This window comes from Grammomys surdaster, unplaced genomic scaffold (assembly GCF_004785775.1).
Source record: "Grammomys surdaster isolate TR1022 unplaced genomic scaffold, NIH_TR_1.0 338, whole genome shotgun sequence".
Taxonomy (NCBI): domain Eukaryota; kingdom Metazoa; phylum Chordata; class Mammalia; order Rodentia; family Muridae; genus Grammomys; species Grammomys surdaster.
Genome location: NW_021604757.1, coordinates 3,469,293 through 3,493,835, shown reverse-complemented (window position 1 = coordinate 3,493,835; position 24,543 = coordinate 3,469,293). Strand labels below are relative to the sequence as shown.

At 43.1% G+C, this 24,543-nt stretch overlaps 1 protein-coding gene across 12 annotated transcripts in view; it reads left to right on the top strand.

Moving 5' to 3' along the window:
* Positions 1 to 24,543, top strand: part of Celf1 (CUGBP Elav-like family member 1) — a 92,669-nt gene that overhangs the window by 61,699 nt on the left and 6,427 nt on the right. For 3 of the 12 annotated variants that reach the window (XM_028778504.1, XM_028778496.1, XM_028778497.1), the window contains 8 exons: positions 523 to 684; positions 2,514 to 2,589; positions 3,975 to 4,103; positions 5,004 to 5,117; positions 6,290 to 6,475; positions 8,407 to 8,550; positions 8,946 to 9,110; positions 9,199 to 15,178. In XM_028778504.1, coding sequence (XP_028634337.1) covers positions 523 to 684; positions 2,514 to 2,589; positions 3,975 to 4,103; positions 5,004 to 5,117; positions 6,290 to 6,475; positions 8,407 to 8,550; positions 8,946 to 9,073 — 939 coding nt within the window. In that variant the 3' untranslated portion in view covers positions 9,074 to 9,110; positions 9,199 to 15,178. Of the gene's footprint in view, positions 1 to 522; positions 685 to 2,513; positions 2,590 to 3,974; positions 4,104 to 5,003; positions 5,118 to 6,289; positions 6,476 to 8,406; positions 8,551 to 8,945; positions 9,111 to 9,198; positions 15,179 to 24,543 lie in introns of those variants that run through there. The other 9 variants (XM_028778506.1, XM_028778501.1, XM_028778505.1 and 6 more) reach the window with 7 other exon arrangements.

Here is a 24,543-nt window from a genome sequence, read left to right as displayed (position 1 = left end):
AAAACTAAAAAACAAACAAAAAACTTAACATATTAGAGCCAGAAATGATGATGAATGCTTACAGGCCCAGCAATTCAGGCCAAGACAGGAGAATCATTTGAACCCAGTAGTTCAGAACCAATTTGAGCAGCATAGTAAGATCTCCCCATTTTGAAAATAAGCAGAAAATGATTTTTAGAAATAAATTGCCTTTTGCCACTGTTGTCTCTCAGAAGAGTCACTTGTGGGTGGTAAGAAATAGAATGCTGCCTTTATACCAGCACAAAGAGGATTTCTCCTCAGCCCAGGAAGAGATGGTGTCATTTTAAGTTGTAGGTGTCTGTCCGTCTGTCTGTCCAAAGCATGCATGTAGAGGTCAGGGAATAATGTATAGAGGTTTGTTTTCCTCTTCTATATACTCTATGGGTTTCAGAGTTCAAACTCAGGTCATCAAGTTTGGCAGCAGTCATTTTTACTCACTGAGAGTAAAATCTCTCTGGCTCTAAAAGAAAGAATTTGACCCTTTGGTTTTGGTGTTTATAGGGTTGCTCATCCCCCATGGTGGTAAAGTTTGCTGACACCCAGAAGGACAAAGAACAGAAGAGAATGGCCCAGCAGCTCCAGCAGCAGATGCAGCAGATTAGTGCAGCGTCTGTGTGGGGAAACCTGGCTGGTCTGAACACACTTGGGCCCCAGTACTTAGCAGTGAGTTCTGTGGTTTGCTTTCTGCACACTTTGCAAGCTCCTGGCTGTTTCTTCTTCTGCTGTCTCTAGCTAACAGTATCATTTGCAACTTTGGGCATGTAGAGATTGTATACAAAAATTTAGGCAATGTCATTAAATCGTGCTAGTCTATCTCCTTTATGGTTCCATATTGAGGAATTAATATGGAACAATTAATTAAACTAAAATGTTGATTTTAATTTAAAGAATTATAAGTATCTCATTTCCCTGCCTCTAAGAGAAAGCCTTAAAAAATCTTTACTATTCAGCATCATTTTCCATATCTCTTTATACAGGATGTGGAGATCATCATCAAAATCTTTATTAAGTCCCCTAGAAACATGACAAAGGTATCTTTCAGCAGACTGAAAGATCCTGAGATTAAAATTAGAATACTATTAAATGAGAGAGGTACATATTTGCATTTCCCAAATTGTGAATACATTTTCTTTAGTTGAATTTTCTGATAATGACTTTGAGTCATACAGTCTAAAATCTAATCTATTATTTAGGTTATAATTATCATAATCTTACAGGAGATTGTTAGATTTGTGAGTCCCAAAAGAATGGGCATCTTTGTCCATAGTTGCACATGGCTCTAGTTCTAGTACCTGGAAAATCAAGGCAGAAAGATCGTGAGTTCTAGGTCAACCTGTGAGCTACAGTGAGTTCCTGGCCAGACTGCAACCTCTTCTCAGATAAAGAGTTTCCTCTGAAGCTAAAAATAGGGAAACTGTTGAGTCTGTATGGATAGTTTGGAAATGCTCGTATAGGGATAACGAATGCAGTCATTCATTCCTTATTCTTTCAAATACTGATTATGTATGGAAACAAGAAAGGTAATTATTTCTGTTGACATGGTTACCAAGTTTTAATTAATTGGATGCTCACTGGTTTCCATTACTAAAATCTTAGAACTATCAGTTTATTCTAACTAGAATATCTTTAAAAGGGTAAAGGGTTGTTATATATATTTCAATAAATTAAATTATTTTTTACTGCTAGGAACATTGAGAGAGATTGTAGTTTTCTGCCAGAATAATCTCTAGCCAGATGTAATGGTGCATGCCTTTAATCCCAGCACTCAGCAGACAGAGACAGTCTCATTTAATAGTATCTCTTTGAATTTGAAGACAGCCTGATCTACATAGTGAATTTCAGGATAGCCAGAGCTACAATAAAACAGAGACCCTCTCCCAACTACACGCACACACAACACCTAAAATACTACAGTATGATCCAGTGTGATAATTTAAAACAGTTAAGTGGAAGGCTGAATGTATTGGTGTATTCCTTTAATCCTAGCATTGGGGAGGAACAGTCAGGTGGATCTCTTAATTCAAGGCCAGTCTGTTCTACATGTTGAGTTTGAGGCCAACCAGGGATACATAGTTAGACCCTGTCTCAAAAATAATAATAAAATACACTAGTTGGTGGTTGTAACCTAAAGAATGTGTGTGTTGGCCTTACAAGGAAAACATGGGAGAGAGAAAGAAACTAGGAATGGCATGAACCAAGGTGTGCTGTGCTGGGATCTAGATGATTTCTCTGTGCTATGCTGTACTCTGCTGCGCAGAGACCTGAGTTGGTCTCACTGTCCAGAGAATGCTCTTCTGGGCCAGTGTGCTAGCTGTGCTGCCCTTGTCCTGTGCAGTCATAGACTTGCATGTCTGTTGGGCTTGGGGTCATGTGTTTGACTTGGTTCTCTCTGGGGGCCTCTGCACTCTTGCTTTGCTGTGCTGTAGAGTTATCCCAGATGCAGAACCAGCCCTCACTCTCACTCTTGTTCTGTTTTTTGGTGTAATGTCTAGCTTTATTTGCAGCTCCTTCAGCAGACTGCCTCCTCTGGGAACCTCAACACCCTGAGCAGCCTCCACCCAATGGGAGGTAAGTGTTTCCCTGCTGCCGAGGAGCAGCAGTTTACAGGTCAGCAGACAGCTTCCTCAGTCTGAGAGTTTGGCACCATTTGTGCCAAAATGTTTTTGCTCGTTACATAACTCTCGGGACTCGGTTTTCTTGACTCTATCATGTAGCCCTGTTGTTGGTCAATGCCACTTTGCTCTGAAGTTCGTTTGGTGTCTTTTATTCTAAGTCACTTTTGAGGAAGGAAAATGATAAAGAACACTTAGGGACCATCCAGGCTTTGGCCATTCAGATGAAAAAAAAAAACAAAACACCCTCTTATAGTAAAGTAAGTTTCAATGACTTTGCGTTAATACTTGAATACTTACCCAAAGCTACAAAAACCAGTGAGTTTTTGTGTTTCTAAATTCATGCTGTTGTTGCTGTTAAGATATATGGAAAATGTAAGTAACAGATACATGATTTATAGCAAAATGAAGCTCTAAAGACAGGCAGGAGCCAGGGGCTATCAGGAAGAGTCTGAAGAGGCAGAATGTGAGTAGTTCTGCAGCAGCTTGTGCCTGTACCCTGGCCAGTGGGGTGTAGCTAACCACTGCATTGAGAAAGGGGGCATGTTTGGTGAGCTGCATTTTGCATTTTGGGAGTTTTGATAGTAATTGGTTTTGCCCCAGAGAATTTGGTTTTCTATTTTGGGAAAGATATAATGCATATTGTTCTACTTTCTCTACTTCCTGTCTTGATAATCTATATGTCCTCTAGTAAAATGCTTTACAAAATATACAACATAATTCAAATTTGTTCTTATTCTGTGTTTTCTAGGTTTTACTTAAAATTCTTTCCCTTACATTTTTTTTTTCTTTTTCTGATGATTAATTTACTGTTATAATGGCAGTGTTTTCTTTATTCCTTCTCCTAATACTGTTCTTTCCTCCCATGGAGTTTTGTTTACTGCTTCTTCCCTTCCAGTGCACTTATTTGTGTGTAAGAAGGCCTTACTGTAGCTTGGGCACTATTCCCTTAGGCTCCTTCCCCATGATAGATCACAGGTATTCTCATTCCGTTTTGCCCACCTCTGTATTAGTGCTCATTTGGAGTGCTGCTATAGTGGATTAGCAAGCTCTTCTCTTAGGAAGTGGCTTTAAATTTCTTTCTCCTTGCTGAGGATAGATCTCAAGGCCTCGTACATCATTAACATGTGCTATACCACTGAATTAGAACCCCAGTGTTTCAAAGTCTCCTACTAAATGATAGCTGAATCTTTTAGATCCCTGTGGTATAGCATGGAAAATATAGAAGCTAAGTATGTTCTTATATAGTTAGTTCCTCTTTGTCTGGGACCAATTTCCAGTAATTGCTGGAATAAATATTGGGCATCTAATCTGGCTGATGCAATTTTTTGGATATTACAGGGTTAAATGCAATGCAGCTACAGAATTTGGCTGCACTAGCTGCTGCAGCTAGTGCAGCTCAGAACACACCAAGTGGTACCAATGCTCTCACTACATCCAGCAGTCCACTCAGCGTACTCACCAGTTCAGGTAAGAGGATGATAGGGAACATTGTGTACCTTGGACACATCCTCTCTTTGAAGGCAGAGCTAAGGGCAGGGGCAGTTCATCTTGGAAAGGAATTAACACATACCAGGTAGGTTGTATTATGAACAACAGATTCAGAGGTGTTGATCAGTCTGTCTGTCTTATGTCTCTCTGTTTTTTGAGACAGGTCTCTATATGAGTTCTGGCTGTCTTGGCCTTGCTGTTTAGAACAGGCTGGCCTTGAACTCAAAAAAGATCCTTCTTCTGCCTCCTGAATGCTGGGAGTAAAGATTCTTGTTGATCATGCTCCTTTTAGATTTGGTTTGGTTTGGTTTTTCATTAAATTTTTAAAATTTATTGAGGCAGGAAAGATGGTTCAGTGATTAACAGTATGTACTAGTCTTTCAGCAACCTGGGCTTGGTTCCCAGTACCCACAGGAGGAAACTCATAGCTGCCTATAACTCCGGAGAATTTGACTTCCTTTTCTAACCTTTATGCCCACATATACATACCTTTACATAGGTGCACATATATACAGTTTAAATGATTGTGTGTGTGTGTTCATGCACGCCATGTAACAGTCAGAAGAGGACAACTTGCAGTAGTTGGTTCTTTCCACCTTGTGGTCCCAGGCAGGAATGGAGCTCAGGTTCTTGGGGTTGGTAACCAAGCACCATTACCCACTGAGCCACCCTCAGTTGTCATTTTTTGATTATTTGAAATCTCATCAGTTTTGGTTTGTTGTAACCATCATTTGTGTCTGACTTAGAAGGACAGTTATCAGAATTCAGTGATTGCAGAATCCTTTTTGTAAATAGAAGAGTCGATAGGATCATTCTTGTGCTTTGGTTCCTGTTGGCAGGAGAAGGCAAGTGATGATTTAACTCCTGAATTTCTAATAGCAGGGTCTTCACCGAGCTCAAGCAGCAGTAATTCTGTCAACCCCATAGCCTCACTTGGAGCCCTGCAAACATTAGCCGGAGCAACAGCTGGCCTCAACGTGGGCTCATTGGCAGGTAATGAGCAACCCCTGGTTGTCATCAGGCTACTTCTATAAACCCAGTAAAGAACTACTAATAGAAAAGTTGCTTTGGCCCAAGGAAAGTTAGAAATAATTATGGGATTGTGTCAGATCTGAGGTAAATCCAAACTTTGCTGCTTAGCTAGCTGTAACCTTGGACCATCGTTCTAATACTCATTTTCTCATCTGCAAAGCAGAAGTAATAGAATACTTTGGAGGGTGCTTAGAAATGAGGTCAGGTGGTGGTGGCACATGCCTTTAATCCCAGTACCTAGGTGGGAAAGGGAGGTGGACCTCTGAGTTCAAGGCTGGCCTGGTCAAAAGAACAAGTTCCAAGACTGCCAGGAAACTGCCATGGAGAAATCTTGTCCTGAAAAAACTAAAACAAACAAGCAAAACACCCCCCTCCGCCCCATGAAGTTAAATCAGCAGCTGGAGACATGGCTCTGCTGTTAAGAACACCTACCACTCTTTCCAGAGGGCCTAGGTTTGATTCCCAGCATCCACATGATGGTTCACAGTTGAATGTCTATAACTTCATTTCCAGGGGATCTGACACCTTCTTTTGGCCTACTTGGGTGCGGCATGAATGACGTGCACAGACATACATACGGGCAGACTACCCACACAGAATTTTAAAATACAAAAAAAGCTTTTACAAAGATAATGTTAAATGAGGACGTAGAGCCCGGTGGTAGTAATCTTAGTGCTGGGAAGAGAGAGGCAGGTAGATTTCCAAAAACCATCCTGGTCTACAGAGTGAGTTCCAGAACAGCTAGGACTTCACAGAGAAACAGAACAAACAAACAAAAACCAGAGAGGGGGGAGGAGGGAGGGGGGTTTGAGATTGATTATGAGAATATGAATGAATAGGTAAAGATGAAAAAATGGACCTAGCCATTTGTGAGTGGTGTCAGTCCTTCCATGTGCTAAAAAACAGTAATGAAGAGAGTGGTGATGAGATGTGGGATTTATAATATTCACGGTAGCATCCAGGTCGGAAATAGATAGGACTAATCGGATGAATAATCTAACTCAGTGGGTAGTTAAAAGGGAAATAAAAAGTCAGCTTTTGGGGGGGGAGGTCCGTTTTTTAGTCACTTAAGTGTATCTGTCTTTAGTATCAGTTGAATCTTTCTAGTATATTAATCTTGCTCTTCCTCCAAGGAATGGCTGCTTTGAATGGTGGTCTGGGCAGCAGTGGCCTTTCCAATGGCACTGGGAGTACCATGGAAGCCCTCACCCAGGCGTATTCTGGTATCCAGCAATATGCTGCTGCAGCCCTCCCCACTCTGTACAACCAGAATTTATTGACACAGCAGAGTATTGGTGCTGCTGGAAGCCAGAAGGAAGGTAAGTGCACCAGGATTAGAAGTTGAGGTTACGGGCAAGGGAATTTAGGTAGACTAACATTTTCCCAACCAAGGCCAAGAACAAACTGAGGAAGACTATGAAGCACAGTGCTTTTTGTCCATTTTGAGGTGGGGGGGGGGGGAGTGTGTGTGGGTGAATCAGAATCATAGAGATGCTCTTAGGATGGAGCTTAGTTTTTAAATAAAGAAACAAATAGACATTGAAATTGATCTGGTCACTTGACAAGAATCTTAGTCAACCAGAGGATTGTCTAAATATTCCTCTTAGGTGTATCATCTGACATTTTTCTCTTTGACTGATGTATGTCCTAAATGAGACACTCAGATATGATGGGATGAAGTGAGATAGCCGGTAGGTTTGGTGGGGTGAGAAGTGCATGGATAGAAATGGTATTATAGCCTTTGATAGAAATAGAATTAAATTTAGGAGAGACTTCATTGACAGGTCCTGCTGGCACCTTAGTGTTTAGGTTTGACTGGGTTTTTATAACCATGGTTTGATAAGGTGTCACATTAATGTAAGAAAAACAAGTAGCCTTTTTGGCTTTAGTGTGTGAACCAGTAGTATTAAGAGACCTGGAGAATGTGGTGAAGTAAATCAAGGGTGTTTATAGGAGAAAGAGAATAATAGGGCACAGAGATGGCAGGCACATGGACCTAGAAGCCACAGTGGGCCATGTGTTTAACAACTTAGTCACTCTTCATTAGAAAGTCACATTGTAAGTAAAGAAAATGTATTTTCCTATGAGTCTAGTGTTAATCATGGGTACTTTTGTATGTGTGTGGGTTTTTTGTGTGTGGTTTTTCGAGACAGGGTTTCTCTGTGTAACAGCCCTGGCTATCCTGGTCTTGAATTGTAGACCAGGCTGGCTTCTAACTTACCCCTTCAGAGTACTGGGATTAAAGGTTTGCACCGCCATGCCCAGCTTCATGGGCACGTTTTTTAAATCTTTTTTTTTTTTAACTGAAATGTAGTTTTAAGTAGGATTAAACTCAAAATTTGCCTATTTTGGTATAAAACTCTGAGTTTATATGGTGTTGAAACACCCACCATAATGAGAGACCATTTATGAATATTCCCTAAAAGCTCCCTAGCACCCATTGTCATTTGCTGTTCCATTCCTGCCTCTGGTACTACCCATCTGTCTGTCATCCTTTAGTGCCTAGGCACAGTTTTGAAAACTAATTTTTTATTGTTGTTTACTTGCTTTTGTTTTTGAGGCAGATCTCACTGTGTAGCCCAGGCAGACCTTGAGAGCCTCCTCTTAGCCTCCTGAACAGTAGAACTATAGGCTGAAACTTGTTTTGACTATACAGCCCATTTCTCCTCCTTTTTCTTGCTCCCTGTGGTCTCCAGTTGGTTTTACTACTGTACTTGCAGATCTGCCATCTTTCCAATCCCTTGTATACCCTCTCTGGCAAGGTATGGGCTTTTAACATTCTTCCATGAGCCAGTCATAGAATGGCCCACAATTTTAATCCCAGCATTTGGAATGCAGAGGCCACTGGGTCTTTGTGGGTTTGAGCCTGGTCTATGTAGTGAGTTCCAGAACAGCCAGAGCTTTATAATAAGACAACACACATACATACACACCACCCCTCTACCACGACCACCCCGTCATTAATCTCAGCACTTGGGAGGCAGAGGCAGGTACCCAGAGCTACATGAGTAAAACTTGTTTCAGAAAAAAAAAAAAATCCTTCCATGATATGACACATGGTTACATGCAAGGGAGGAATTCTTATTTTGGAATTACTGCTTTCAATTTAGAGAATCTGTTTAGTTCCCCTTCAGAGAATAAATTTGTTGAGATTCTGCTAGTGTTAGTATAGATGGGAATGAGAGATCATTGGCCCTTGGTGATGAGCATACTTAACACTGATACTCTTCTAATCAATGGATATTTGAAGGTCCAGAAGGAGCCAACCTGTTCATCTATCACCTGCCCCAGGAGTTTGGAGACCAGGACTTACTGCAGATGTTTATGCCCTTTGGGAATGTCGTGTCTGCCAAGGTTTTCATAGATAAGCAGACAAACCTGAGCAAGTGTTTTGGTATGTTGACTGCTCTTCTGGTGTCAGAATGGGGTTAAGTATTTTGCCACTGAGAAGGAGAGAAAGTGGCTGCTGACAAATTCTGAAAGATCTGAATTTGAGTGTAACCTTAGCAGATCATATGGCCTCTTTCTGAGTTTTAGTTTTATCTGTACTAGAGGTAGTGATTTCTGCTCACAGTGTTGGTCCAGAGGAAATAGTGTATAGAAATGGCTTTGCAAGGGGGGAGAGAGTGCTGGTAAATGTCAGGTAGTACCATTGAGAACCTAATTGTGGTTTCATGTGGTTGCCAGAATTTTCATGCATGCCGAGAACAATTGAGATAACCTTTTGTACAAGACTGAGACTCCTTGCTTTATTAGGTTCCTCACCGAGGTTTCTGCTTGGACATACAGGTTTTGTAAGTTATGACAATCCTGTCTCAGCTCAAGCTGCCATCCAGTCCATGAACGGCTTTCAAATTGGAATGAAGAGGCTTAAAGTGCAGCTCAAACGTTCGAAGAATGATAGTAAGCCCTACTGAGTGCTCCCCTCTGAGACTGGAGTGAGAAGATCTTCTGGTAAGTGGGGGAGGAGCACCCTTAATCATTCGAAGCCCTAAGGCTGTGTGCTGACAGCCCTGGACCCTGATCCCTGCCACTCTCGCAGGCACAGCTTGCCCTGAAGACTCAGCTACTGCCTTCTGTGGGAGTGTCGCTTCGTACAGAGGACAAGTGTGTGCTTTGGTTTCCAGTGTTTTACTTTGGAGTTTAGGTGCCATATCGTGAGGGTTTTTGTTTTGTTTTGTTTTGTTTTGTTTTGTTTCTTTTTCCCTTTATTTAAAGTTTGCTGTGTTTGTAACCAGTTTGTTGAGAAGGACCAACACCAGTCCACCTTGAGGAAGAGGGAAATGGGTTTAAAAGATAATTAGAACATGCCCCAAACCATGGAAAGAGGGCTGAGCAGAACAGAAAGTTGGTCCCCAAAGTCTGTCTCCCTGAGTCCAAGCATGGGTAGAGTGAGAACTAAGTCTAACGAGGGGCGGGTGAGGTGGCTTGGCATCTAGACCCCTTCAGAACTGCTGCCGCTTTCTGTGGAAACGCTGAGCTTATGCCATCTCTTTCTCTAATTTTTGTCCTGGATTTCTGCCCTTCTTTCCTAAAAGGGGGTAAGCAAATCTCAGGAAACAACGCACTTTTCATTTAGCCTGAAATATGCAAATAACAGGGAGATAGATACCATGACTAGCCAGCCCAGCCTACCATTCTTATTATATTGCCCTGCCTGGTTGGTGTCTGTTTGGGGGAAGCTGCCAGAGAGGTCATTTTAGGTTATTTCAGCATGAAGTTAGACTATGCCCATTTCCAGCAGTTTCTTTTGAAGAAGGTCTGTAGAAGTTCACCACACCTCCTTCTGTGGCCACAGTTTTCTCATGAGGGCAGACCTAAGAAGCTCTTAGAGCGTCTCTAGCCAACAAGGGTACAGCTCATGGGCAGAGCCCATCAAGAAGCCATTTGATGGAAGGAGGAGAGACCTGCTTCTTGGTGTGCCTGAATCAAAGTCTCTCAGGCCACTTTGCTACATTTGAGCAGAACCTAGCATTCAAGAAGGTTCAGAAGTGCACTTCTGCCTCCTTAACAAAAGTATCCCAAAAGTTGTATCCCCATAAAGGTCTGGCAGGCCTCTCCTCTAGCCACTCTAGCCCCATTTTCTGTCCTTAAAGACAGAAGAGAGTACAGGAAGTTTACAGGCTTCATATGATTTGTGTTCATTTACCTCAGTATTAACCTATGTTCATTTTGTCATGCTTACAGTAAGCTCCCTGCTGCCTTTCACGGGTCTTGTCCCACACAGCCTCTGGGCTCTCCTTCTCCACCAAGAAAAGCTGTTGGGAATTATGTTTTTGAGCAGAGGTGGCCCTAAGCATATGATTAATAGCCACAGCCAGGGCCTGGGTTCCTGTGTCATTGGAAGCTTAAGCCTCACAAGTTAAAAGTCTTGGCTCCTAGCAGCAGAGATAAGAAGGGGCTAGCCTGCTTTAAGTCAGATGGGGACACTCTCCTTGTCATGTTGTCCCTGTGAATAACAAACAGGGATTGACCATCTTGCTGTTGTACAGAAAGTTGTTCGTGGTATGCTATCCCATTGATGCTGGGACAGCTGTTCTCTTATAGTGATAAGTTGAGTCTGTTGTCCTCTTAAACATGAAACATACACTTCTTAAGCTGAACCACGTAAACTTGAATTCTGCGCACTGGGAGAAAAGTGTCCTGTGTTTCAAGATAAAAGTGTTCTAAAGGCTTCCAGGGTAATGATGGGATTTTTTAAAATAATGCAAAAAAAATAAAAAATAAAAAAACTTAAAAAGGAAAAAAAAAAAAAGAAAAAAATGCTAGGTTGGGCAGGCACTGCTCTGAATCCCAACCGGCCGGAACCAAGAATGTTGTTTCTATTTTTATAGAAGTTTTATACAGCTCCGGGGTGGAGAATATTTATTACCTAAATTATATCTCTGGAAAAGGCCAGGATTTTGTAGAATCCAGAATGTGATTGTTGTACACACAGGGTGCTGTGTATGATTGAAACTACTGACTTTCTGTGACCGTTTGCAGCCCAGGTAACCTGTCCAAGGGGAAGAAAGGCTAACATTAATGCTGTGAACTGGCGGAGGCGAGAGCTGTGCTCCATAGGGTGCTGCCTGCCAGTGCTGTGCTCCCTAACCTTCTGTTCTGTCTTCCTCCTCGGCCAGAACACCACATCCTTCCCCTTCTTCCGGTTTCCCTCTATCTCTCCCATTTCATCATTTGTCCACAGATTTGTCCTGTGCTCCAGGACCATATGAAACCTTCCTAATGATATTAGAAGCAAAGGAGTGACACCACCTTTAGAACAGACCCCAAACTTCATACCTACTTGTGATTTCTAAAAAGAGCACTTGCCTCAGCAGAGCCATGGTCTGCTCAGCCAGCAGCCAGCTGGGGAGAGCATGGACTTCCCTTATCCCTTTTGCCCAGTGCATCAGCACAGCAGTAGCACTGTCCTCGAGCACAGTTCTCTCCCCAGGCCAAAGATGGTTTTGTTGAAGAAGCTGCTCCCCTATAAGTCTTGATGTGAAAGGGCTCAGCTTAGAGTGGAGACTGAAGTGAAGTCTTAAAAACCAGTCCATTTCTGTTGTGTGGAGGTTTTCTGCTGTAGTTTTGTTTCATGGATTATATCATGCCACTGATTTGCCTTCAGTGCAGCCCAACCACTGTCTCCTGGGTTCCACACAGTTGGCCAGGGGGTGGCCAGGGCTCATATGGAAGCTTAGGGCTTGGATTTCTGGGAACAAAGGGCCATTCTAGGATTGAGCAAGAAATTCTGACCCTCTACCCGAAATAGTCTCCCTCCCCCTCTAGTTAGCATCTTTTACTGCTGAGACCCTGCTTGCCCAGAGACTGTCTTGATGTGTTAGGTGCTTTGCGGGAAATCCAAGCCTTAGGTTCCCTTCTGTCTCTGGCAGTTGGATGTTCTCTTGGTGTCCTTCATGTCCTTTTGAACTTTTCCCTGTGTCCATTGTTAGCATGTGCAAAAGTTCTTGTCATTCCCCATCCCTGCCCTTCCCCGCCTCCTCATTTCAGGGCTGCATACAGTGAGTGTCCTGTTCTCTCTCTCTGTTTGGATGTATTGCTCTGTGTAACTCAGTGGATCTCCCTCTTTCTGGTTTGTTTTTTTTTCTAGATTCCTGCCGTTTGTTCATCGTTGTGCCTAAAGCATGTCGATGTGGCGTCAAGTACATCGTCCAAATCCCTGTCTCTTCAGCTTCTCTGATGCTTGAACTCTCACCTTTGACCTTGTGTTGACCTTTGATGCTGATGTGTATTTTATTATGTTTGTTTCTTTCTTTGTTTTTCTTTTTTCTTTCTTTTTTTTTTTCCCTTTTGTGCTGCCAAATTGGTTTTGCTAGAACGACTGCTGAAGGGAAAATATTTAAACTTGCATTTGAATATAAAAAAAATCTATTTTTCTAGAACTTCATAAGATAACCACTTGATTTTGTGATTCCAATTCTTTGTAACTGTCTCAGAGCAGCCCTACTAGCACATGCCGTGTGGTGTTTGTATTCTTGTGAACACACAGCCAGTCCGCTTCCAGGCTTGTTCCTCTGTGTGCTTAGTTTCAAAGACAACTTTGAAATAAACAATGAAATAAAAGATGTCACTAAAATATTTGAGGCTCCTGAACACATTTTGCTGACATAGTTTTGGGGCTTGAGGAGACCGCATGTTGTTATTAATTTTTGTTTTTCTGTGTTCTCAACTGCAGAAAATGTGTGAAATACACCCTCCCCCCATTCCCTTTTCACTGGATGCTGAGGTTTGGGCCCCAGCTAGCTTTTTTCTTTTCCTTTTGTGGTTCTTCCTGAAGCAGCCCTGCAGGGAAGCCCTAGGGTCCCTCTTCCCCTCCCCTTGGCTCAGCCAGCTCACACCCATGCTTCTTCCTACAGTCTCTACAGCAAAATGTGATGCTTAAAATTTTTTTGGGTTTTGTATTGTTTTTGCCTTTTTGTTTTGAATTTTTCCTTTCCTACTAAGATTATGCCCAGAAAAAACAAGTTGTGCATGTTTCCTGCTGTTTCTTCACACCTTCGTATGTATCACCTTCACCTCTGTGTTTTCTATAGTTTGTGCAAAAACTGACTGATTTAAAGGGGTTTCAAAGAAGATGTTTTAAATTGTTATGGGGGTTGATTTTTTTTTCTCAAGATCGTATTGTTTTATTTTGAAGTGGCAACTTTCTCCTCTATTGCCCTTAGAGTGTTTGCCTGTGCACTTAGACTGTCACTCTTTGTGGCCTCCAGGTCTCAGTGGGGGATCCAGGAGGCTGGCTGCTCTGCTCAGGGAGTACAGGGGGTCCAGAGAAGCAGAAGCAGAACCAAAGGTGGCTGTGGGTAGGCAGGAGGCTAGATCGCAGAGGGAGGGAGGGGGGGCACTGTGCTTCTGATTACCCAGAGGGGTCCCGTCTGTGCACTGAGTGGCAATACACCTGCCTGCCTGCGCTTTTCCTAGGTGACAAGCACAATAAATACTACAGTCTTCACACTGTTTACAGCTCTGGGCACCAACCACCCCACACTGGCTCTTCACTATGGCTCTGCTCTTATTTAGCTAGTAGAGTTGGGGTAAGGATTTGTTTTTAAATTGGGTGAAGAGCCAGATAGCTACTGTCCATGGGTGCCAGGCCAGCCGGTTCTTTGGTTTCCTAAGGGAAACTTAACCCTCTTCTCTAGTAGCACCATCCAGCCTCAGGGTCTTGGGGACTTGGAAGAATGTGAATAGAGGAGGAGAGGCTAGAGGAAATGAATAGACAGGGATGGATCTGTGAAGAGCAGAGGCAGCAGGAAGGATTTTTGACAGATCCCACTGAGACTTAAGCACTGGTGGGAGGGAAAGTGGAAGCAAGATTGTCCAGGAAAAGGTGGCAAGGTGCAGCAAGGGGTGGGGGGGGGGAGGAGAAGCACTGTCTAGCATCCTCCACTCCCTGTTAATGAAGGGACTCCAGCACAGTTTCTGCTCTGGTACCCCTACAGGTTGCTCAATATATTATGCTTGAGGCCACCTTACTAGGAAAAAATGGCAGCCAAGTGGGGGACCCCTATAAGTAGGCTGCTTAATGTCCTGGAAGGGATGGTGGGATGGAAAGAGGCCAGAGCCTAGTGTGAGATAGCATGAGAGAGCCTGCTGTGTGCCCCACAGTCTGACTGCACAGAGCGCCTCTGTTGGCAGGAGGTGCTGAGGCCCCCTTCCTGTGTACTGAGAAGCTGTGTTTGCCAATATAGTTTGCTTTCAATTCCAAGAGGAGCTCTGGGAAAACCTGTGGATAAAAACCAAATGCCAAATGTTGGACATTGTTTCCTTTTCCTTTTCTCTCTGATTGTTTTAATTGTTCTGTAGTGGTTTTAATGGATTTGAGACCCTGGAGCGGCAGCTGCCTTTCTGATTTCCAGCTGCTTTTTGTGAATAATTTAAAAAGAAAAAAAAAAGAAACTTTACATTTTGGAGACAAACCTGTGTGAGTTTTTTATTGGTACAAACGTTGTATTTAACACTAGGGGTTTTGTACAGTTTTTTGCCTTTTCTACTAGAAAACAATGTAAAGTGATTTCACAATGTGAAGAGAAAAAAATTGCCACTATGACCAAACGCACAGTCTGTTCTGCAGCAACAACGGGATTCAATCAACTCAAAGTCGTGATTCAGCCGTAGAAATGCTTTTTCTTGACCTTGTTTGAGCTTTCCTTTTTTCCTGTTTGATTTATAAAAGATGTCTTTTGTGTGTGAACTTGTGTTGTACTCTGTAGAAAATTATGGATTTTGCTTTAATGGTTTTAAAAAAAAAAAAAAAAAGGGCAAGAAGAGCCCTTGTCGCTTTTCTTACCTAATCACAGTTTGTGTAGTGGATTAAAAAAGAAAAAAGTTGTTAAAAGTTTGGAGCAAGGGAGTATGTGTTTAAAAGGACTCTCCTTCCTTTTTTGTGTGTTTTTCCTTTTGTCCCAATGGGGAACCTAAATCTGTTTTAATTGCACAGACACACAGACAAAAAGTCATTTTGTATCTGCCAAGTGTGGTACCTTCCTTTGTTTATTTGCTATTAAACTGTTTGAGAAGAACTGTTTGTCTTCAGAGTTGTTGATTGCCGGTGCCTGGGGGTGAGGATGGGTTTGGGGGCGGCTTCCATGTTGACAGACCTGATGATGATTCTGTTGAACCTGCACAAAGCTCCTAGAGGAAAAGACAGTTTCTTTCTGGAATGCTACTTGTGTGGCATGTCTGCATTGCACGGGGTCACCATAATATGGAAACACCTTGAAACATTTTGGTAGCTTTGGTAGCTTTAATTTTTGTTCTCCCTTTTTCATTACAGCTGATGGCCCGTGTGAATCCTAGATCATGGCCTTTGCTCCAAGCCTTTAGTCTCCAGCCCAAAAAGTAGTTAGACCTTTAAGGTATCTTCAGTAAACTCCTCAGGTATTCTAGATCATTCTCTAATGAAGCCCCTTGCCTAGGACTGCCTTTGAACTTCTGGGAGCTTGCAGTTAAGCTACGAGGTGTGGCTGAGCAGCAGATCTGTCTTTGTCCCGTCTTTCACTACATCTTATCCTACATGGAGACTCTCGGTAACCGGGTAGTCCAGTCTTCATAGAACTGAGGCCTCTCTGGAAGCTACCACTAACTTGTGGGTGGTAGACAGACCTCAGTTCTCTTCTCGGTGCCCCACTATTTGGGGTGGGTCTGGCGAGTAGTATTTATTGATATGTAGCCTGCCTTCTAGTGCCTAATGGTACATCAGCGTGTGCTAGTCTCTGAGATAAGTGGGCAGGAGAGCAGCCTCTCCTTTAACTCAAGCATTTCCTGAACACTATCCATTTGATATTCAGATGAAGACTATAGAGATCTTGTCAACCACACTTGCCTTTAATTACTGTTTTTCAGATCTCCATTTCTGTTCTCCCCCCTAACCCTCCAAGACAGAATCTTGTTGTGTACCCCCAGCTGACCTTTATAGTCAGGAGCCTCCGCCTCCCAGATGCTGAAATGACTGTCATACACTTCCATGCCTAGCTTTAAAATGTGTTTCAAATCAGAAGTCTGGGGCAGGGGACATAGCTCAGTGGTCAGATGCTTGCTTAGGGCTTATGAGGCCCTGAGTTTGATCCCCAACACTGCAGAAATAGAAGCAGAACTTTATAGGAATTTGCAGGTATTTACCCTAGCTAATGTCCAGTGGACTATTTGCTGCAGTAAATTTATGTGGGAAGCATGTGGAGCTCAGTATACATTCCGTCTTTACATCATTCCTGGGCAGTATTGCTTCCCCCCTCCCCATCTACATACAAGTCAGTTGAAAAGCAGTTATGCTGCTGCTAGAATATGGGACACTCAGAATTAAATAGAGCTGTCCAACTTCCAGACAGAAATGTCTCAAAAGCAAATTCTAGTGGCTAGTTAACCAGCTTTTCATAGGCAGTCGAAATGACCCTGGGCTCCAGTGAGGAGAGACTTGGTGAGGCCTTGTGGCTCTCATACCATCCACCTGACATCCAAAAGTGACTACAGCTTTGCCTCTGTTGGGAGTTTTGATGTTGAAGGGAATTACTGATCACTACTGCTCCTGCAGAAGGGCCGCCACCTGTGGAAGTCAAGGCCTGGCGGGGTATTTCTCTAGAATTCTGCTATCCAGTTCATGTTTAATGTTTGCTTTTGAGACAGAGTCTCTCACTACATAGCACTAGCAAGCATAGGACCATTATGTAGATCAGATTGACTTCCAACTCACAGTGCCAGGGTTTAGGATGTGGCCACCCCATCTGCCCTTAATGTTTTTATTTGTATATATTCATATAAAATGTGCTGTCTTAACTGTCCTTCTATAAATAGTGACATTTAAGTACAGTCAGTGTTTGTGCCACCATTGAAATTAAATGGCTTTTTTAATTTTGTTTTTTTGGGGGGTTTGATTCGGTGTGGTTTTTTGAGACACGCTTGTCTGCGAAAAATAAATCCGCTAGTAATGTAATAATGTAAAATGTCTGTTAGGTGTCCTCCTGGGTTCTGTATTTCATACTTTGAAGAAATGGTGTGGTCAGAGCCTTCTATGGACTCTTCCCAGAAGTTAGTTATCTTAATGGTTTCCTATTGACAAATGCCTTCTCTCCCTCTCCCTCTCCCTCTCCCTCTCCCTCTCCCCCTCCCCCTCCCCCTCCCCCTCTCCTCCTTCCCTCTTTCCTCCCTCCCTCTTTCTCCTCTCCTCTCTCTCTCTCCCCCACCCCGTTTTTTGGGTTTTTTTGTTTGGTTGGTTTGTTTTGTTGTTTTTTGAGACAGAGTAGTCCTAAGTAGCCGAGGCTAGCCTCAAACTAGCTGTGTAGGGAAATGACTTTGAACTCTTCATCTTCCTGCCTCTGCTTTCTAAATTCTGGGATTATGGGCATGAGTCACCATGTCTGGCTCACATTTGATTCTCTTTGACTGCAATGTATGGCAGTACATGCCTTTAATCCTAGCACTGAGGGGCAAGTGGGTCTCTGACTTACAGGCCAGCCTGCTCTACATTGTGGACTCCTGACTGGCCAAGGTTACATAGTGAGACTCTGACTCAAAAAAAAGGGGTAGGAGCTAGAAAGCTGGTTGGTTCTGTAGTTAAGAGCATGGATTGTTCTTACAGAGGACCCCCAAGTTTGGCTTCCAGCTCTCATACTGAGTGTGTTCACACCTTGTAACTCCAGCTGGGCATTGGCACTAAGTGTACACATAACCACATGCAGTGACACAGACATAATTAATTAAATCTTTTTAAGAAGCAGGGTAGGGGGCTGGAGAGATGCCTCAGCGGTTAAGAGCACTGACTCCTCTTCCAGATGTCCTAAGTTCAATTCCCAGCAACCACATGGTGGCTCACAACCATCTGTAATGGGATCTGATGCCTCTTCTGGTGTGTCTGAAGACAGCCACAGTGCATTCACATAAATAAAATAAATCTTTTTTTTTTTTTTTTTTTTAAATGTTTTATTTATTTCATGTATGTGAGTACATTGTCACTGTCTTCAGGCACACCAGAAGAGGGCATCGAATTCCCCGCTACAGGTGGTTGTGAGCCACCATGTGGTTGCTGGGAATTGAACTCAGGACCTGTGGAAGAGCAGGCAGTGCTCTTAACCACTGAGCCATCTCTCCAGCCCTAAAATAAATCTTTAAAAAAAAAAAAAAAAAGGCAGGGTAGTAGAGCTGCTCTCTCAGTTGTTACCTTGGGATTGGGATTCTGCATTTCTGAGATAATAAATTAAATGGTAGAATGAACATCTTTCAGTTTAATGACATATCTAAAAGCTGTTGCTTTTCTTTATAACTTAACTATAAGACCAGGCAGGGGCTGTGGAGACTGCTTGTTCAGTAAAGTGCTTGTCATGAAAACATGAAGACTTGAACTTAGCCCTCCCTCCCCACCACCCCAAGAACCCACATAAAGAAGCCAAGCATGATAGCACACACCTGTAGTCTTAATATCAGGGAGGCAGAGACAGGAAGATGTTGGGACATGCTGGCCAGGCAGCCTAGCCCTATTTTTTTCTCCCTGGGTTCAAAGAGAGATCCTATCTGAAAAAAGTGTCAGTGGGGCTGGAGATAGGGTGGCTCTGTGATTAAGAGCACTGGCTAAAAGACTGGGGTTTGCTTAACAGCACCCACCACAAGATTGGTTGTAACCGTCTGCATCTCCAGTGCCAGGAGATGCACACAACACAGACATAAATATAGGAAAATAACAATACACTTAAAAATAGGATAGAAAGTAATTATGGAATAATTACCATCCTCTGCCCTCCATGTACATGTAAATACACGGTATATAGTTTAGATATGTCTAGCTAGCATGCAGAAGTCCTGTTTGATACTTGGAACCACAAAAATTAAAATTGATGTCAAAAGTAGTTTGGTTCTGATGTTTTATTTGTTTTTGAGAAAGGGTCTCAATTTAGCCTTGGCTTTCCTGGAACTCACTGTGTAGACGTGGTTGGCCTTAAAGTCACAGAGGTCCACCTGCCTCTGCCTCCTAAATACTGGTATTAAAGGGGTGTACCACCATACCGTACAGCTTGTTTTAGTTGTTCGGGTATTTTGGGGAGTTTTTTGTTATTTTGGTTTGGTTTGGTTTTTGAGGTAGAGGTCTCATGTAACCCAGGTTGGCCTCAAACTATGTCACTGAAGATGACCTTAACCTCCTTTACCTCAAGCACTGGGTAGAAACACTTTCATCCCCTAGTTCATGTAGTACTGGAGGCTGGGCCCAGGCCTTCATAGATACTAAAAGAACACTGCCAACTGAGCTGTAGCCAGTTTTAAACTTTTGTTTGTTTCGGTTTTTGAAACAGGATTTCTACATAGCCCTGACTGTCCTGGAACTTACTCTGTAAACCAGGCTGACCTCAAACTCGCCTTTTATAATGTTTAAAGTCTGACTTTATGTCTCTGTAATACAGATGGTATCTTAAACAGTTTGTATTCCCTTATGAAACGCTTCTGTGATGGCCCACCACCTCGATGCTTGTTTGTCGTTTGTGTGCAGTGACTTTCTTGGTCAGCACACAGGTATTCTGTCATATGCTACATTCATCTTAGCATCCCAGTCTCTGATTCAGAAGAAGCCACCAGAAAGGAAAACCAGATTTTATCTTGGCTAGAGAAACTGAACTGTCAACTAGGAAAGGCACATTTCCTGTCCTAGCTACAACCCCTCTCCCCCCTTGACAAGTTGGGAGTTTGGGGCTTGTTGGTTGCTTGCTTGTTTTTTTGATACAGACTTAACACAGCTCTGACTGCAGACCAGGCTGCTCTTGTACTACAGATCCTTCTGCCTCCCAAGTGTTAGGTTTAAAGGCTTGTACTGGAGTGTCTTCTGAGCTGGAAGATTTTGAAAGTTGGGAGGCCATCCCAGTGCAATTACCCCACTGGATTTTAGAGTGGTGCAGCTATTGTACATCCTAAATTGGGAAGGTTCTCATCACTCCAGAGGCCATATTCATGAATACTCATTTTCCTAGCCCCTGTTGACTAAGCTACTTTCTTTGTGTTTGTTTTTCAAGACAGGTGTCTTAGTTTGGGTTGTATTGCTGTGAAGAGATACCATGACCAAGTTCTTAATTTGGGCTGGCTTACAGTGTGAGAGGTTCAGTCTATTATCATGGTGGGAAGGATGGCATCGTACGGGTATACTTAGTGCTAGAGGAGCCAAGAGTTCTACATCTTGATTGGAAGGCAGACAGGAGACTGAAATTGCATACTGGGCAGAGCCTAAGCCTAGGAGGCCTCAAAGCTCATAGATACAGGAACACACTTCCTCCAGCAAGGCCTCACCTCCTAAAAGTGCCACTCCTAATGGCCAAGCATTCAAATACATAAAGCTGTGGGGGCCAAACCTATTCAAACCACCACAGCAGGGTTTCTCTGTGTAGTCCTGGCTGTCTTGGTGCTCAGATCTATAGACCAGGCTGGCCTGGAACTCAAGAGATCCACCTGTCTCTACTTCCCAAATACTAAGAGTAAAGCCATATGCCACTACCACTGGCTTATGGGTAAATGTAATCACAGGCTTTTAGGTAGCCTGCATCCTGAGGTGGCTTCTCCTTTTATTCTCTTATAAATCTACTCAGTGAATAAATATCCTACCAGCTGTCTGGGCCCTTTCCAGCCCTTTGAGTTTGTCTTCCATCTTGTTTCAAAAACACCTTAACATGTCTATCCCTTCCTACTCCACCTTCCCTTCCCCCTAATGTGACTTGCCTCATCCTGAAACTGTAGAGTAGTGGCTGTCAACCTTTTTTTTGTTTTGTTTTGTTTTTTGTTTTTTGTTTTTTTTGGTTTTTCGAGACAGGGTTTCTCTGTGTAGCCTTGGCTGTCCTGGAACTCGCTCTGTAGACCAGGCTGGCCTCGAACTCAGAAATCCACCTGCCTCTGCGGTTCTCAACCTTCTAATGCTGGGATGACAAATTGTATTGCTACTTCCTAACTGCAATATTGATATTATGAATCTTAATGTAAATGTCTGGTATGCAGGATATCTGATGTGACCCCCAAAAGGATCCTGACCCACAGGTTGAGAACTATTGTTCTAGACCTACATCATTCCAAACAGTTTTCCCATTAGCTTCTGTAATTTTTTTTTTTAAGTTAACATATGCTGGGTAGTGGTGGTGTGTGCCTTTAATTCCAGTACTGCACAGGCAGATGCAGGCAAATCTGAGTTCAAGGACAGCGTGGTCTACCAAGCAAGTTCCAGGATGACCAGGGTTATACAGAGAATCCCTGCCTCTAAAAAACACAAAAGGGAAGACGACTTTTTTTAAAAAAGAATTATCAGGGACAGCCTTGTTTATACACTGAAGGCCTAAAATCAGCCATAGGCCTAAAGTCAGCAATAGGCCTGACATACATGCCTGCTAACACAAAGTCTTGGGTCTATGTGGAAAAACACTGAAACAGATGGCTAGAAGATATTGTAAACAAGCAGCTTTGGTGGAAAATTGCCAGCCTAAATAGTCATAGACCTTGTAGATAGGTAAACTTGGTGGATAGTACCAACTTAGATAAGGACAAGTGAATCATAGGCGGGGTCATAGTGGCCTGTCCCCTGAACCTTCACCCAGCTGACACTCTGTTCTGGAAGATATCTGTACTCCCCCTGAACACCTATGCTCCTGTGTCATCCCCTTCCCCACATCCTGCCTTTTTGTGTATATAACCCCTGTGTGAAAAAAAGTAAAATCAGCGGTTTGATCAGCCTATAGACAAGTCATGTTTCTTTGCATTCCCCTGTCTTCCAGTTCTCTTCAAGGTCCCCCGGATCCTAGTTCAATGCCCCACAGGTCGGGGCAATTATTTATTTATTTTTATGTATATAAGTATTCTGTAGCTGTCTTCAGATATACCAGAAGAAGGCATTGGATCTGATTACAGTGGGTTGTGAGCCACCATGTGGTTGCTGGGAATTGAACTCAGGACCTCTGGAAGAGCAGTCAGTGCTCTTAACCACTGAGCCATCTCTCCAGCCCAGAAAGACACACACACACACACACACACATATATATATATTTTTATATGCAAGGATGTTTTACCTTCACATATGGATATGTGCCCGTGTATGTGCCTGGTGTCTTTGAAGCTCAGAAGGAGAACTGGAACTGGAGTTAAAGATAGTAAGCTGCCAAGTGTGTACCAGGAACTGAATTTGTGTCCTCTTCTTGAACAAGTTCTTTTAACTTCTGAGCCATCTTCTCATCTCCAAATAAAACATTTTTTTTAAATAAAATTGGTTCTTCAGTTGTTCTACCCTAACATTTCAAGTATTCAAAAACATTTGCCACGCTGCCGGTGTCTTGGTTACTGTTCTGTTGCTGTGAAGAGCATATCCAAGGCAGCTTATGAAAGAAATTGCATTAATTGGGAGTTTGCTTAGTGAGCCTCTGACTATTATGGTGGGAAGGATGGCAGCAGGTGGGCAGGCGGGCAGTCGTTGTGCTGGCATAGTAGCTGAGAGCTTACATCTTACCTGTAGGTTGATGGCAAGAGCCTGGGCCTGATGTGGGCTTTTCAAACTTATAAGCCTACCTCCACGACCACGTTCTCCAGCATGGCCCCTGCTCATCCTCCCAAAGTAGTGCCACTAACTAGGGACCAAGCATTCAAATATGTGAACCTGTGGAGGCCAGTCTTTTAAACCACCACAGCCAGCATAGAACATTTGCATTATTACAGTCAGTTGTTCTACATGGTGCTTCTCTGGGATCTGGAGAGAGAGCTTAATGGTTATAACCAGGTTCTGCTCTTGCAGAGACCCAGATTCTCTTACCAGCACTTACATGGTAGTTCACAACCACCTGTGACCCGAGTTGCAAGGCACCTGAGTTACCCTCTTCTAACCTCCAAGGACACTGAGCATGTGCGTAAAATGAATGTAGTAATTAAACATTTTGAAAAATAAGGGTTAAAAAAAACCAAAACAAAACAAAAAAAACCAACTCCTTAATTCCAGGACATAGAAGGCCAAGGCAGGAGAATCACATCGTTTAAAGCTACCCTGGGCTACGTAGAGAAACTAGTTGAAAGAAAATGGGCCAGGGATGTGGCCCAGTTTGTAAAAGTACTAGACTAACAAGCACTAGGTTTAATTCCCAGAAGAAATCAAGCTGGATTTCATGGCAATTTAGGTTGTAGAGGCCAGAGGGTCAGAAGTGCAAGGTTATCCTTCTCTCCAAGACAAGTTTGAGACCATTCTGGGCTACACGAGACACTGGCTCAGAAAAGGAGGGGGAAATCACCACAGCAGCTCCAGACCTCCCAGCACCTATGAACATGGGAAGATAAAAGCTGTCTTAGGGTTTCCATTGGTGTGAAGAGGCACCATGACCAAGGCAACTCATAAAGGAGCTGGCTTATAGGTTCAGAGGTTTCAACCATTATCATCATGGCGGGAAGCATGGCAGCACACAGGCAGACATGGTGCTGGAGGAGCCAAGAATTCCTCTACATTTTGATCTGAAGGTAGCAGGGAGAAGATGATCTCTCACTGGCCAGACTTGAACATATATATATGAGACGTCAAAGCCCACCTCCTCAGTGGCACTTTTCTCCAACAAAGCCACACCTAACAATGCCATTTCCTCTAAGCCAAGCATTCAAACACACACACACAGCTGCTACCCCTTCATCTTTCAACACCAATACCACCTGGGTGACTTACACATTACCAAGTACAGCTGCCAACATGAGATACAATCGTGGCTGCCTCTGGAACGCAGCTTCTCTGTGATGCTGTCCTTAGTGATGTTGGTCTCTTTTTAATCACTGCTAATTCCTTAGCTCCAGCAAATTAGCACCAGTCATCCCAGTAATGCAAAGGTTTCACTTTAGTAGTTCTGGTATCATGTTAATCACAGCTGATTCTTCAGCCCCAGCCAACCAAAACCACAGAATCTTAAAAATTAAAACTGTAAGGGCCTGATAAAGTCTTTAATCTTACCCCTGAAATTTCACAAGCTAGACTTCTATCATTTGCACTGTTCTTCCAAGCTCCTACAGAACATCCCACAGAGCTCTTAACATCCCAATGGCTTTTCTAAGTCAAAGTTCCAAAGTCCTTGCACCGTCCTTCCAAAAACGTGGTCAGGCTGTCAGGAATATCCCACTCCCAGTACCAGTTTGCCTTAGTAAGGGTTTGTATTCCTGCACAAAACACGGTGACCAAAAAGGAAGTTGGAGAGGAATGGGTTTATTCAGCTTACATTTCCACATTGTTGTTCATCACCAAAGGAAGACAGGGCAGGAACTTGGAGGCAGGAGCTGATGCACAGGCCATGGAGAAGTACTGCTTACTGGATTGTTTCCCCTGGCTTCCTCAACTTTCTTTCTTTCTTCCTTTCTTTCTTTCTGTCTTCCTTCCTTTTCTTTCTTTCTTTCTTTCTTTCTTTCTTTCTTTCTTTCTTTCTTT